This window comes from Sardina pilchardus, chromosome 18 (assembly GCF_963854185.1).
Source record: "Sardina pilchardus chromosome 18, fSarPil1.1, whole genome shotgun sequence".
Lineage (NCBI taxonomy): Eukaryota > Metazoa > Chordata > Actinopteri > Clupeiformes > Clupeidae > Sardina > Sardina pilchardus.
The window spans coordinates 4,754,468-4,768,102 of NC_085011.1; the positions used below are offsets into that span (position 1 = coordinate 4,754,468).

At 41.9% G+C, this 13,635-nt stretch overlaps 2 protein-coding genes across 3 annotated transcripts in view; one reads left to right on the forward strand and one right to left on the reverse strand.

The window, feature by feature from the left end:
* Positions 1–672: 672 nt before the first annotated feature.
* fbxo5 (F-box protein 5) lies at positions 673–8,379 on the reverse strand. Of its 2 annotated transcripts, XR_009936227.1 has the most exons (9): positions 7,731–8,379; positions 7,545–7,624; positions 7,257–7,440; positions 6,142–6,305; positions 5,778–5,895; positions 5,380–5,516; positions 4,477–5,172; positions 4,279–4,382; positions 3,229–3,382 (listed from the first exon to the last, which is right to left on the reverse strand). XR_009936227.1 is itself a non-coding variant. In XM_062519755.1 (5 exons), the coding sequence occupies exons 1-5, from the start codon at positions 4,324–4,326 to the stop codon at positions 1,079–1,081; spliced, it is 1,218 nt and encodes a 405-aa protein (XP_062375739.1). In that variant the 5' UTR covers positions 4,327–4,439; the 3' UTR covers positions 673–1,078. The 2 variants fall into 2 exon arrangements, 1 of the variants encoding a protein (XP_062375739.1); XM_062519755.1 differs by lacking the exons at positions 4,477–5,172; positions 5,380–5,516; positions 5,778–5,895; ... (2 more) ...; positions 7,545–7,624; positions 7,731–8,379 and adding exons at positions 673–1,348; positions 2,080–2,217; positions 2,487–2,577 and having other exon boundaries at positions 2,712–3,382; positions 4,279–4,439.
* A 4,129-nt stretch (positions 8,380–12,508) lies between these two features.
* slc29a1a (solute carrier family 29 member 1a) overlaps positions 12,509–13,635 on the forward strand; it is a 35,408-nt gene continuing 34,281 nt past the window's right edge. The window contains exon 1 of the mRNA XM_062519441.1: positions 12,509–12,751. The gene's annotated coding sequence lies outside the window, so the exon portion shown is untranslated. The remainder of the gene's footprint in view (positions 12,752–13,635) is intronic.

A 13,635-nucleotide genomic window follows, 5' to 3' on the forward strand; every position in this document is an offset into this window, starting at 1 on the left:
GTTTACAATCACCTCTTCTACTCCCGCAGATATCAATTCAGATCTCACCATGTCGCATGATAATTGCTCTCTGTCGGTGCAGGCCCTTTGATGTCACATTAAACATGCTTCCGAGTCCGTTTTACAGATCAGATATACCATTAAACAATTAAACTCGAGTCTCACATTCGAGACCCATCAGCACTTACAAAGATGACATGGCTGTGGCAGGACACCGTGTGACCAGCGATCCGTCATTTGGGTCAATGCATTATGGGCTCAACCAGTGCACTTGAAAAGAGAGATTAAAGTCAAGTGTAATTCGCACAATTCGTTTTTCAGGTCACCATGCCGAATTTCTTTCTTTATAGTGCACGCACTTTGATGAAGTGTCACTCTAATCTAACCCAATGTATCTTAAGTCCCACGCCACTAACACTTTTATAGACTCAAGATATAGATCAAATACATGAAACTGACAAAAAGATTAGGAAACTGTTTGCGAAAATCAAGGAGTAGCCCATCAGCTAGTTATTATAATTGCTTGATTTGGGTAGATCAAAACTATTTCAGAAAACCCAGGATGAAAGCAAAATTGCCTATAAAATGACCTGCGACATAGAACCTGATATCCCTCCCAGATCTTGGCAGTATGGCACCATCTAGGGAATAACTTTGGAATTGCAAAGGAGGTCAGAGCTTTAAAATGACAAATATTTTATTTGAAACAAACAAATATTTACAGTTTACAGTCATACATTTCCATATGATGGAACCATACATATAAAAAGACATTTATATTATAAAACTTTCATATCAATTCTCTCTTGTATTTACAAATATAGTCCTTTTATATACAATATCATTGACATCAAACCGCACATTGTTCAGTCAATAGTGGCCAACCTCAGACTGTCACCAAGGAGAGACATGAAAATGGAGAACATGAAGATTTTTTTTTAAAACAATCTTTAAAAGACTTCATGTGTTGTGGTTAAGAAAAATAAAACCAGAGTTGATGTGAAGCAGCTTGCTCACACTAACTCCCCTTCCCTTTTGTGCAGTTGTGTGCGTGTGCGTGTGCGCGTCCTTGGCTGTGTCAGAGTCTCCGAACGTTGCGCTTGCTCTGCTTGCTGCAGGGCAGGTGTGTGGGCACGGGTGCGCGGGACCCGCGAGAGCACGAGCTACCCAACACGCGCGTGCGGCAGGCCGAGGAGCCGTGGAAGGCGCCCAGGCAGAGGGTGCAGAACTCGTAGGCGCAGTTGGCGTTGGTGCACACGGCACGCTTCATGGCGTCGTCGTAGCGCGCGGGCGATCTGCACTGCCTGCACGGCTTCAACCCCTCGTGATTCTTTAGAGTGCTGGCAGCCTATGGAAGGGACAAGCAACACGTTCAATCAACAGGCAGGCAGCAGCTTTTACGGTAATCTGATAATCAATAATGTTATGACTTTTAGCTACATTTTTGCTTCATTTATTTGCTTGCTTTTTGTCCAAATATGCTTGGGGGAGGAGGTATAGGCCAAGTGAAAGCAACACTACAAAACAATTTCGAGTTAGCCAACTATAAAAGGTGTGCAAAGTTGGCAAACAATACCAAGAGCCTTGTTCGCTCTGCTAGATGTTTACGAACACGAAATATGCGATCCTTTAGCGATAGTCAACAATGTCATGTTCTCAAAGGTTTCCCTACATTTTCAGTGTGTTTCAGCCAGGAATAAAGAACTCCATAACACACATCCAGGTGTATTGAAGTTCACAAACATTGTGTATGGTCGTGTTGGATGCCAATCAATCAATCTATTTAGAAATTATGGAGTGACAAAAGAACACCTCCAAACGGGGGAAATTGTAAGTTTCCCTACATTTTCAGCGTGTTCCAGCCTGAAATAAAGTGTAAACTACTAATAAAACTACATAGTACACATCGAGGGCATTCTACACGACCATACACAATCAATCAATTTGGAAATGATGGAGTAGTTGCACACCCCCAAAAGGGGCAAATTGTTGTTGTATAGTGTTGCTTTAGGAGAGCATGTAACTCTTGTGTGTGTTTGAAGAACCACATCAGAGAGATAATCCTAGGCAAGACCTTACCTCTTGGAATTTGTGGAACTGGCTCGTCTTCCTGATTGGGGTGCTCATTGGGGTGGACGTTGTGTGTTGAATGGACGAAAACGCCACCCTGGATGGGGTGAAGTCTCGCGTGAGGGAACCAGTCGGTCTGTTTTCCTGCTGATAAATGAGAGAGACTATTCAAGACCTCCAGATCACAACAGCTAGCACAGGGTGGGTGTGTGGGTGGGGGAAGTATTCACTCTAGCACACAAGAGTGGAGGAGGATACTGAATGGGATTTTAACACAGAAACCTGCCCAGCAGGCCTCTCCACACCTCATTCCCCTCCTTGTCCAGGTCATTAACATTGCATACACATCTGGCCATTAGCATATAACTGGCGTCAGATATCTCCTAAGCAACAAAGACTTCCTTAGTGTTCCTTACCGGTGTTCTCTTTTCAGCTGCTATGCAGCGCTCCAATGCTGAGCGTTCTTGATGGATGATGTCTCTCCAAGTGTTGCTCACTTTTTTACAACTGTAGGAACAAAGAAGCACTTCATTTAGAGATGCATTTTTTGTAACACTGTAAACACACACAAACGAAACGCTGCTCTGAATCGACAGGACCGTCAGGACAGTGTTGATTCTGTGAACTGACACGACACATACCTAATTAAGTCTGAGTCCTCGACATGCCCCAGTATCCTGCGGAGAATGTGCTTCATGTCTCTTTCCATCAGGGTGCCGAGAATGTCCAGGCATTCCAGGCCCATTTTCCCACCAATGACATTCTGTAGGCCACTGTTGTTTGCCAGTCTGCTTATGACTGACCAGTCATAGTTCTGTGTCTTTTTAAAGTTCTCTGACAACTTGCGACAAACCTCTTGTTGAAACCTCAGAATGGGAAGATTGGAGGCAGACTGCCCAGTTGTGTCTGGTGTGCTGTCTCCAGTGAAGACAGAAGAGCCACTCTCCTCCAGTCCCTCACTGAAGGGCTCTCCAAAGTCCACGTTATGGTGTTCATGGTGGCTGTTCTGAAGAGACAGATAGCCACTGTCCTCAATGAGTGAATGTGCATCACCTCTCTCAGTCTCGTCCTGTAATGTCCTGGCAAGAGGTTCTGGTGTGGGGCATTCTTTGTTTTCTTTGCCCTTAATAGCAGAGTCAAAGTGAAAAGTTACTTTCGACACACCTGGAGACGGTAAAGGCTTCACAGACACCAGTACACATTTTTTTCGGGGAGAGGAATTGTGGTCTGGTTCGTCCGCGTTGGTTACACGTTGTTCCGTGCAACACGATACGAGGGATTCCGCAGACAGGGGGCACTTCATTTCCGTATTCTGGAGGGAAAAAAGTGAGTTCAGACATCAATATAACGTTAAACAAAATCACAGTGGGTTTACCTCCTTAAGACTAAATGCATTACAAAATACACTTGTTGTTAGTAAGAAAAGGATCCTAACGAATCAGACAAGGCTATCCTTGAGAACAGTTTCTAACGTTTAGTTACTCAGACGTAAAGGGTAATTGAAAAAGACCAAAATATTTAAGGCCAACTCAGTTTAACTACCAAATAAACAGTACCAAACCACGTTAAACATTTCCCTATGTATTGTGTAAATTCAGCTAAACATGAGGTTTGGCACGCGACCCATTTCAAGTACAAAGTGTGACTTGCTATATGTGCCCATAAGTGTAAGCTTGTCATCAAAGTTAACATTTATGACAACGCTTTAGTTTCCACGTAGATAATATTGCGGTGCTAATGTTGGTCCAAAAGATGCAGACAATGTCAATATCAACTGCAACTGAAACTATACACCAAATTATGGATTGCGCGCCATGGAAAAACTGAGGTTTTGGCTAACTAGCAACAGCCATTTAAGCAACATGTTGCTAGTGTAACCTACATTGACATGACTCGTTGAGCCACCTAGCCATCTTACCAGCTAAGATTGCTAACGTTAACTCGTGTCATAACTTTCATACCATGACAATAAAAATAGCTAAGGCTTAGTATGGCTACGATACAGGCCCTAAACATTAAACCGTTTTCGAATTCCACAAAATAGTAAAATGTACTAACTAAAACTAAAGTTATCAACACAACAAGCCAGCCAAACTCCTGGAGGGATTTCCTCCGCATTCAAGACCAACCTATGCAAGATATCCTCGTTTGCTATGATATAGCAAGAAAACGAAGTGGAACCTGCACAAAGTTCTCACAAACTCTTACCTTTTCACAAGATAACGATCTTTTTCTTTTTCCGCGAATGATTTTCATCTGATATTTTGTTGTATAGTGTCCACATAAAGAATTTAGCGGCAAACACAGACCTACTGAATGAGAATGGTGAAAAAGCGCCAGTTAAGAAAAGGTTTGAAATCCGCGTACAAACTACACTAGCCAATGAGAAGCAGCCAAATTTTTTACCTTTAACAGACTGAAAACAGAGAGTAACCAATGAGATTCCAGTATGGCCAGGGGCAACTCTGATGTCACCACGTTATAACGTAACGCTATGCGCCTGAACTGCTTGAAGTGGCAGAAAAGGAGGCAAATAATAAACATGTCAAGAAATGCTGATTTAAACTGTTTAAAAGTTTGGCGGTAAGAAGTGGATACAGCTTAACACCCTATGCACTTTAAGAAACATAGTATTGTCGAAGTTATCTTGTGGCAACACACTCTCGACTGAAAAAGTCTTTTTATTTATCGGTTGCATTTCAACAGCTTCTTGCATGATACAAAACATTAACATGCATTATAGACCATGGGCACGGTGCCATGATGCCTGTGTTTTAAAATGAATAGTTTTAAATCCGTGCATTACCGGAAATCAAAGCAGTCCAAAACATTGGGCGGGAGGAAGACCACTACAGTAGCCTACAGTCAAACGAGTCCACGGAGAAGGTGACGAGTAAGTCAGCTGTCATTGTCGCCCAAAAGGTCCAGGAGTGTTTCTTGTTCAGAGAACTGTTGTAAAGACAAGCTCATTTCTTCTAATAATTCCTCTCCCAAGAGAAATCCTCGGACATCATGCATCGTTTTCCCAATACGATGATCCGTGACGCGATCTTGTTGAAAATTGTAGGTTCTGATTTTTTCTGATCTCCCTTTGCTTCCAATCTAAAACAAGTCATTGAATAAAAGCTTTAACATATACTTATATGGTGTAACGCAAGATACACACAAAAGCTTATCAAAGTAATAGCAATACAAGCATTACACCAATATAGCACTAGGCCTACTTGATCTGCATACACAGGTAACAGATAGGCCTATCTAGAAATGATAGTAAATTAAAGGGCTGACTCTTGAACTTCACAGGCCTACCTGTAGTTTACGTGTCTGGTATATTTTACTTGTCTCTTCCTCCAGCTTCATGCTGTAAAGCTTGGCTCGGAGCACCTTCATGGCAGTTTCTTTGTTCTTTATCTGGGACCGTTCCTGCTGACACTCAGCTACCACTCCTAGAAATCCAAAGAGTCCCTAATTGATTAGCCTACTAAAAACTACAAAGAAAGTCTCCTATGCAAGAACACACATTGCTATTCTATTTGGCTTGAAATGCAAAGGCAAACCTGGACACATTTCTAAAAAGATGCTAAGCTTTCATTGTTGTAAAATTTGACTGTCATTCTATGGCTATGCCGAGTAGACTACACAAAGCAAAACATCACAGTAGCAGATTTGTTGTTCTGAAATTTGAACCATATTATCCCTCTCCTCACCTGAGGGGATATGGACGATTCGTACAGCGCTGTCGGTTGTGTTGACATGCTGTCCACCAGCCCCACTTGCTCTCTTTGTCTCAATTCTGAGATCTTTTGCCTGAATTGTAAATGTGATCTGAAAATCAGAATAACATTTATAGTCAGCTAAATATGGCAACACAGACCTAACAACAGGAGTATCCTGAGTTGAACACAGCATTCCAAACATTCAACCAGTAGGCCTTTGCTGATATAAAATGAAATTGTGTTTTCAGTAGACATCTGTTGCTTCGATACCCTGTATTCACATGGTTCTTTTTGGTAGAGGTAGAGGAATGAAAACATAGAGTCAGATCAATATGGTGATGAATGATCCCCCAACCTCCGTGGGCTGAGGGAGGATTGCGACGGTCATCGTGCTGGTGTGCATGCGGCCCTTATTCTCAGTTCTGGGGACCCTTTGCACGCGGTGGACTCCAGCTTCAAACTTCATCTTCTTGTAGCTCAGGGGCCCACTGATGCTGGCACTCCCATGCCTCATTCCACCTATGAAACAAATAAATATATGGACACAGGTATTGATAAAAGCACACCATTGTGTGTGGTTTCTAAAGGCACGTTTAGACTTGCTGTAGACAACGCGTTCGTGTACGCATCATGGCTGCCTCGCGTATTTTGCGGTCGTTTGGTGCGTCGGTCGTGCACGTCGTCGCAAGCGAACACGACGCGTCCGCGAGATGCAATACTGACAAGAAAGTAGGGGGCGATTATTGCCAAAAGAAAGTGACAGCAAGATGCATTATCGACATCAAAGCTGGGGGCAATCATGAGAGTAAACAATGGCACATGGCCACATCCACATCTGATATTAGGCTACTAGTCTCCCCCTGGTGAAGACCTCCAGTAAGGTGCGTAATGCTGCAGCGAGTCTGTACACAGGACACAGCAGGTCGCACACGGGCGCATACGCTTACGCTTGGTCTAACGGCAAGTATAATCCCAGCCTTAGTCTCACTCTTGATGACCCGCTGTGTTGTATGTCTAAAGCACTCTAGATGAATGTAATTCCCCAGATTATACTAGATACACACACACAGACACTACCCCATCACCAAGGACAGACTGGAGTTATAACCGGACTATACCAAATAGGCAATGCCTAGGCAAGCCATGTACAATAAAGAGATCAGATGTAGGCACACACACACACAATTTACAAATCAGATCAGATCAAATCTAGGCACACACACACAAGATTGACATCATCTGTCAATTTAAAATGCCTATCATAAAGAGGCCTCTCAAGAACAAATCATGTGCAGTATAATGTATCTAATATTTTCTCCTATTGTTTTAGGATAGTGTCTTTTTAGATGATGAAATTACTGCCATCTTCATAATTTCACTTCATCTTCATAACTCTGTGTCCTTGTCTGTAAACATCCTCCCTTTCAATTCTTTATATTCACACCAAATTACATGTTGGCTCCTGCTGACCTATTTCGCTGGATGTGTACTCCAGTATATCAAATCCCCATCCTTGCAAGGCAGCAAAGCTCTGGTACATGTCAAACATTTCTGAGGTAAAGAGCATTGCTTCCTGTCCTCCAACCCCGGCCGTGACTTCAAGGACGAGGTCACTCATGTCTGATTCCTCCGCAGGGATGATAAGAGACAGGATCTGAAAGTAAAGGGGGATATTACTTGCAAATGTGTCAAGTACTTGTGATAATGGAGCCATTGGAACTACTGTTATTAAAATAGTGCTGTAGCATATAGGCTCACCGTTTGTTTCAGGGCTTGAATAGCTGTCTGGCAAGACTCTCTTTCCATTTCTGCCAGTTCACGTAATTCTGGGTCATTATCTGAAATGACAAGCATGTAGTCACATTCCAAAACATGTTAAGTGCACAGGTCATCTTGGACAAGGATGTAACGTTATGACATAATCAATCAGATCAAAATGTTCACCCTTAAGTAAAGCCTCGGTTTCTTCAAACTCTTTCTGCTTTAATTTGAGGTCTCTGACTCGCTGGACCAACGGCGTTAAATCCGAGACTCGGATCCTGTTCTGACTGAGTTCCTCCTCGCCATGACTTTGATCTTCCATCGTGTTTATGATTTTCAAACTAACATCATACTCATCTTCCACTTTCTTCAAGTATTCCTGCAACGATGGCTTGGAAAAGATTTCATCCACTGATAAAATCTTCGACAGAAATACTGACTGAGACACATGAAAACCACGAAGCGTTATCATATGCCCAAACATCGAGAGACTGTGAGGTGCATTTCTGTTCGTTTGCTGCCTTGCACACATATTTCTGTGGTACAGTCTTTCTAGGGAGGGAGCATGACAGGTGTCAGAGACCCGACTCAGAAAGCATCTCGTAATCCGACCGAGCCCACATTTACCATAAAGAGGCATAATCGACCTACTCTTGTGGCTATTCCTCAAAACTACGAATAAACACCACAGCTGTTGATCGGAACCTGAAAGTGAGATTAGCCATGAAAATATTTATGTTCTGTCAATGATACATTCTGTAACAGCTCAATTAACTGCAGTATTTTGCTCAGTCCTGTATTTTCATGTGTTCTCAAGGGCGCAGACATGTTGTGACAACTACACGCATGCGCAATAAATATCTACCGTAATGACAGAAGATGTTCGGAAAACGTGCATTAAAAAAGTTAATAAGTAAACTACTGAAAGTAAAAGTAAACTACTTTCACTGCATACGTTCATGGTAAGCGCTTGGCATTATACACATAGATTACATACATACACCTCTTCAACGGTCTGAGCCTATGTTATTCTACAGATAGAATGAGATGCAATCTTGCATCTTCATTGTGAAGCTATGCCTATTTATAGTCAGCAGGTGGCGCACACAGATTTTGGATACGTGTCTAGTAACCTGAGCATTGTGTGTGCACCTTGGCCTTGGCCTATGAGCTGCTTAGCTTACATCCAGAAAAGCTCACATATTTATGAGTCCATTGCTGTGGTTTGAAAGTCAGATGAAGTGATGTAGCATATGTGGTGCTCAACAAGCCCAACATGCTGTTCACTATCCTGGGCTTTTAGAAAAGACTGACCTGCAGCAAAAATATGCTGTAGGCCTACTTAGTGATAATTGAAATATACCTTGCACAGAACATATTCTGAAATTGAAAAATATATTTATTTTTCAAATAAATCTATTTATTTTTCAAATAAATATATTTATTTTTCAAATAGTATAACATGCCAATGGTATCAGCATATCTGCATTTCGTTGCAGATATTTCATTGCAGTCTGTTTAGCTGGACAGTGATGGTTGACAATGATAAGAAATTAAAAACAACTCAACATCAGCTGTTCTAGTTCTACAAACAAGGATTTTAAAATTCCATAGAAAAAAGTCTGGTATCTCTAACACACAAGTGGAAAAACATAAACATGTCATAGTTGGCCTCCCCCAGTTTTACGTAATAACTCACAACCTCACATGGAAAGTAAAAAGCAAATGACCTGCACACAATTTTCTAGCTGCTGTCCATTAGGAGGTGCTATAGACCAACGTCCTTGATGACATCTCACTTCCAAAACTACATTTCTTTACAGCTCAAACACTCCTCTGCTAACTCATACTGTGTTGTACTTAGTCCATTCTTACTCCTAGGCAGAGTCATCTCATAATCATCAAGAAACACCTGAACGATATAGCAGTCATTCAGAGTCAAGAAAGCCATACAATAGCATGTGTGGAGGAGACTTACGGTGATGGCAAACTAGTGGCCAACATTTGATTTTTCTGGGTACATTTAAGGGAGTCTACCTGGAAGGGGATAAATTGGGATAATCTTGGTCAGAATCCATGGGCTACCACAAGTCTGCACAAAAGAGGCCAAGTATTTTCTTATTGTTCTTTTTGGTCTGCAACTTTGTCCAACTGTCTCCCATCTTAAATGTTACATGGTTGTCTTTGTTTGTAATTGTGTGGCGTGTATTGCATTTTGACCTGTCTTTGACATGCAGAACACTTCAAAATCCTAAAAAAGGATTTTAAAATCTCAATGAGTATTATTTCTGGATAAATAAAGGTTATGCTAATAATAATAATGGGATATCTTGCAACCATATAGAGTTTATATGTCCTCCAATAAAACATTAGTTCATCATGCTCACTTATCTTTTCAGCTGGGAATCTTGATCCATATGCTGTGGGTTGAGTAGGCTACTCTTATTATTTCTAAACAATCTATTTTTTAGATAGTTATAGAACAGCATAAATGTGAAATAGATATGTAATTAATCATGCAAAGTACAAACGACATGCATAGCATGCACAGGAATATATAACATTTTTCATTTGACGTACAGTAAGCACCTCAATCAAATACTGGTCCTCTGAACACATGAACTGCTAACGCCATTGTCTGAAATGTCCGGCAATGGCTGACAAAAATCTCCAGACTGAGCAAGTGTGTCCTGCAGATTGGGTAATCAGGTCAAGACCTCACATTCCGTGGCAGTTAGCCCCAGGAGTTTGAAAAAGGAGGGCTAATCCTCTGCAAAGTTACATGCTAATTATTCAAGGGAACTGAATGAGTTTGGCTGATATGGGTCAGCCTGGAACCCGTGCTGCGTCACCATAGATTAGCCTACTACACCTTTTTTTCTTCTCAGGTTAGGGGGTGCATTAGCTTGCTAAAGCCTTAAGGTATGCCGTGAGAAACCACATGCCCCAATGCCAGAGGCCTGAGAACGTATTGAGTAATGTTGTGTTTTCTGATACAAAGATATTTTGAGCTCATAGGGTGAATGTGTAAAGTGTGACCTGACACGAATGACTGACGGTCAGATATTGATGAAACAAAGCACTATTGTGCTGTTTTCGTTGTGGCTCCGCACCCATTTTATGAGAGACTGATGTGGGAGAACACCCACGAGGACCTAAGAAAGCATCCAGCTGCAGAGTATGTACCAGACCTTATAGAGGGGATTTGTACAGGACCTTTTTTTTTTTTTTTTTTTTTGACGTTGCTTACACAAAAAAGGACTCATAAGGAGTGCTGGAAAAGTACTGAGGTTCTCATGTGCATCTCATCTCATGTAGGCTACATCCGATTAGGCCTATAAGAATACAGAAATGCAGTGAGCAAATCCTCTATTGATATCCTGCTCTAACTAAGTAAGCTCTGGATATGATATTCAGGCATTGTGATAAGATGTAGTTCTACTCTGTGTCAGAAAAAAAATGGAATCTACAACTAACTACAACCACAACAAATATAAGCCAGATTTTCTTGTGTAGCTGCAAGGTATTGTTGAGTCAGTATATAGTATGTCAACATATTCAGAAGTGCTTGTCATTGTCCCATTATTTTATGAATCTGATGTTTTGAAAACTTATTGACAGTTTCCAGAAATGTGAAAGTGATGAGAAAATAATTACTCTGATGGCCTCAAAGGACCCCAAAGCTATAGTCAGGAGGATAGACACACAGCCACAGGAGCCATGTCACAGTTAGAAGTCTGACCCCCTAATACTTGTCACTTTCTTGTTTTGTGATCTATTTGTGTCTGTGCGTGTGATAGGTCAACAACAACAACAAAAAAAAGCCACACCACTAGGGCTCACACCTGTTAGCCTACTCCCGTTGAGCATCATAGCCTATTTATATGTTGACGGGAACATGTGGTTTGGATGGAGTTGTTTTGAGCCTCCAAGCCCCACTGTCAGCCGCTGTAGCCGTTGGCATCAAATTCGAATCACCAAAGCTGGCCTACAAAAGTGATCTCCGGTTCCACACCCAAAGAACACTGCCTGCCACGGCCATCCGCATCCTCACGGCAATCCAAACTATTCTTATCTGTGGTTCTCCGATAGTGGAACACGCTAGCAGTGGCTACCAGAGCAGTGGCGTCCCTATCGATCTTCAAAACCCTCTTGGAGACCCAGCTCTTCCAAGAACACCTCCTCTCTTGACACACTAACAACTAAACACACTTAACATGACATTCTTCTTTTCTGTCTATCTCTTTTACGTCCCTGACTTAACTGGACTCAGATCTGGTCATTCTGTTTCTTATGCAAGGTAGCACTGATTGTTATTAGGCCACACTATTGTCCCTTATTCGCACTGAAGGCTACCTGATAGTTCTCTATTGTTTGGAAGTCCTTGGACAAAAGTGTCAGCTCAGTGTGAATACATGTAAATGTAAATACTGTAGTTTACATCACAACATCTGTTCAGGGGCCCCATTGCAGGCCTCAGCTGCCACACAAGGACACTTCTCATCAGGCAAGTTAATCTAATTTACTAAGGCCTTCCCTTACAAAAAACAACTGCAGTTTTTCAAGCGTCAGCATAAATGCACAAATACATTATTTTGAAAATTACATTTTTGCATTGGACTGCACTTTATGTGCATTCTACAGTATTTTGGAAATAAACTGCTAGGTCTTCTACTACATTAATTGTTAGCTTCAGAATATTTCAAATAAGGCCTGTATCTTAGGCCTATATAGTTTAAAATACACCCCACAACGAGAGCTATGTCGGTCCTACCCTGCTGATAACTTGTGCAGTGTTTCATCCACTGAACTAGAAGTGCACTGTTCCCACAAGCCACAACACACTGCTGCGCTGAGGCCAAACAGACTGGTATTTCGTCTAAAAAGCTAATTGTCTCTTTAAGAATCAACACAATAGTCCACAGTGACGTGCATAACTAACATGCTTCACTCGCCCAACATCGTCCACAGCCAGTCAGTGAAAATCAATGTTACCAGATCAAATCTGTATCAGTGTCGACATTAGAACTGGCAACTTGGTAATGCGGACTTGTACGGCCTTCTGATGTGCAGTGAAGCTTGAGTTTGGTAGAGGGTCGCCTGCAGTGCTGAAGCGAAGCCAGAGAAAACAAACCTATAAACTTTGTAAGCAGCACTCTCGCACACGCGTGGGAACATGTGAAGCAGCGAGTCAACTGTTTCGCGTGAGTAGATTTTCATTTTTCTCACTTGTGTAAGGATCCTGTTGCAATTGTCTACCGCATAATGTATCATGTGTAGCATACATTTTGTAGACGTTAGACTTGACATCCAGTCTCCTACCTTTCTACCTTTAACAGACCTTGAACATAAATTAGATGCGGTACTTCACTGTGCCCGTATATCACAATCAACTGTCAATTGTGTGACGACCGAATCCGTGCAGGTGCAGACTTCAAAAGACTACAGTGCCCAAAGGCTGACGATGTAATGCAAACATTTTCAAGGTCAACAGGGATAATTGCCACCTTGCAAATTATCGCATTGCGCTGCTAAAATGTCAGGTGTAACCCCCTGTCGCATGGCCTGTGGTAGTATTCGAGTGAGTAGCCTACTTCAGAGTGCTGAGTGCACCTCGGCTATCCGCTTAAACGCACTCTGTAGTCTGCTAGGCTACTGCAGATGCGGCTGTCTTTAGTAGGCAACCTATATTTAGCAACTGATGTAGGCTACTGTGCGCTTAAAAATGCAGGAATGTGACTGTGTTAAACGTACATCTTTAATGAATGTGTGTGTGTGTGTGTGTGTGTGTGTGTGTGTGTGTGTGTGTGTGTGTGTTTGATCAGCTGAAGCGGATGTTGTGTCCCTCAATATAGCCTACACTTTTTTGATAGGCAAAAGTCTCCCACTTTATGGTCATGTGGTGGCTATTTTAGACCCATGATGCAGATGTTTAATGTGGCAGCTGTGGACTGTACAGGGTGCCCTTAGAAATAGCTTTTAATTGTTGTTGTGTCTTCATTGATTTCATTAGTTCTTTCAAGCTAGTATAGTTCATCACAACTCCAACTTGACTGCTCGCTTCAAGTCTGCATCATCATCATCATCA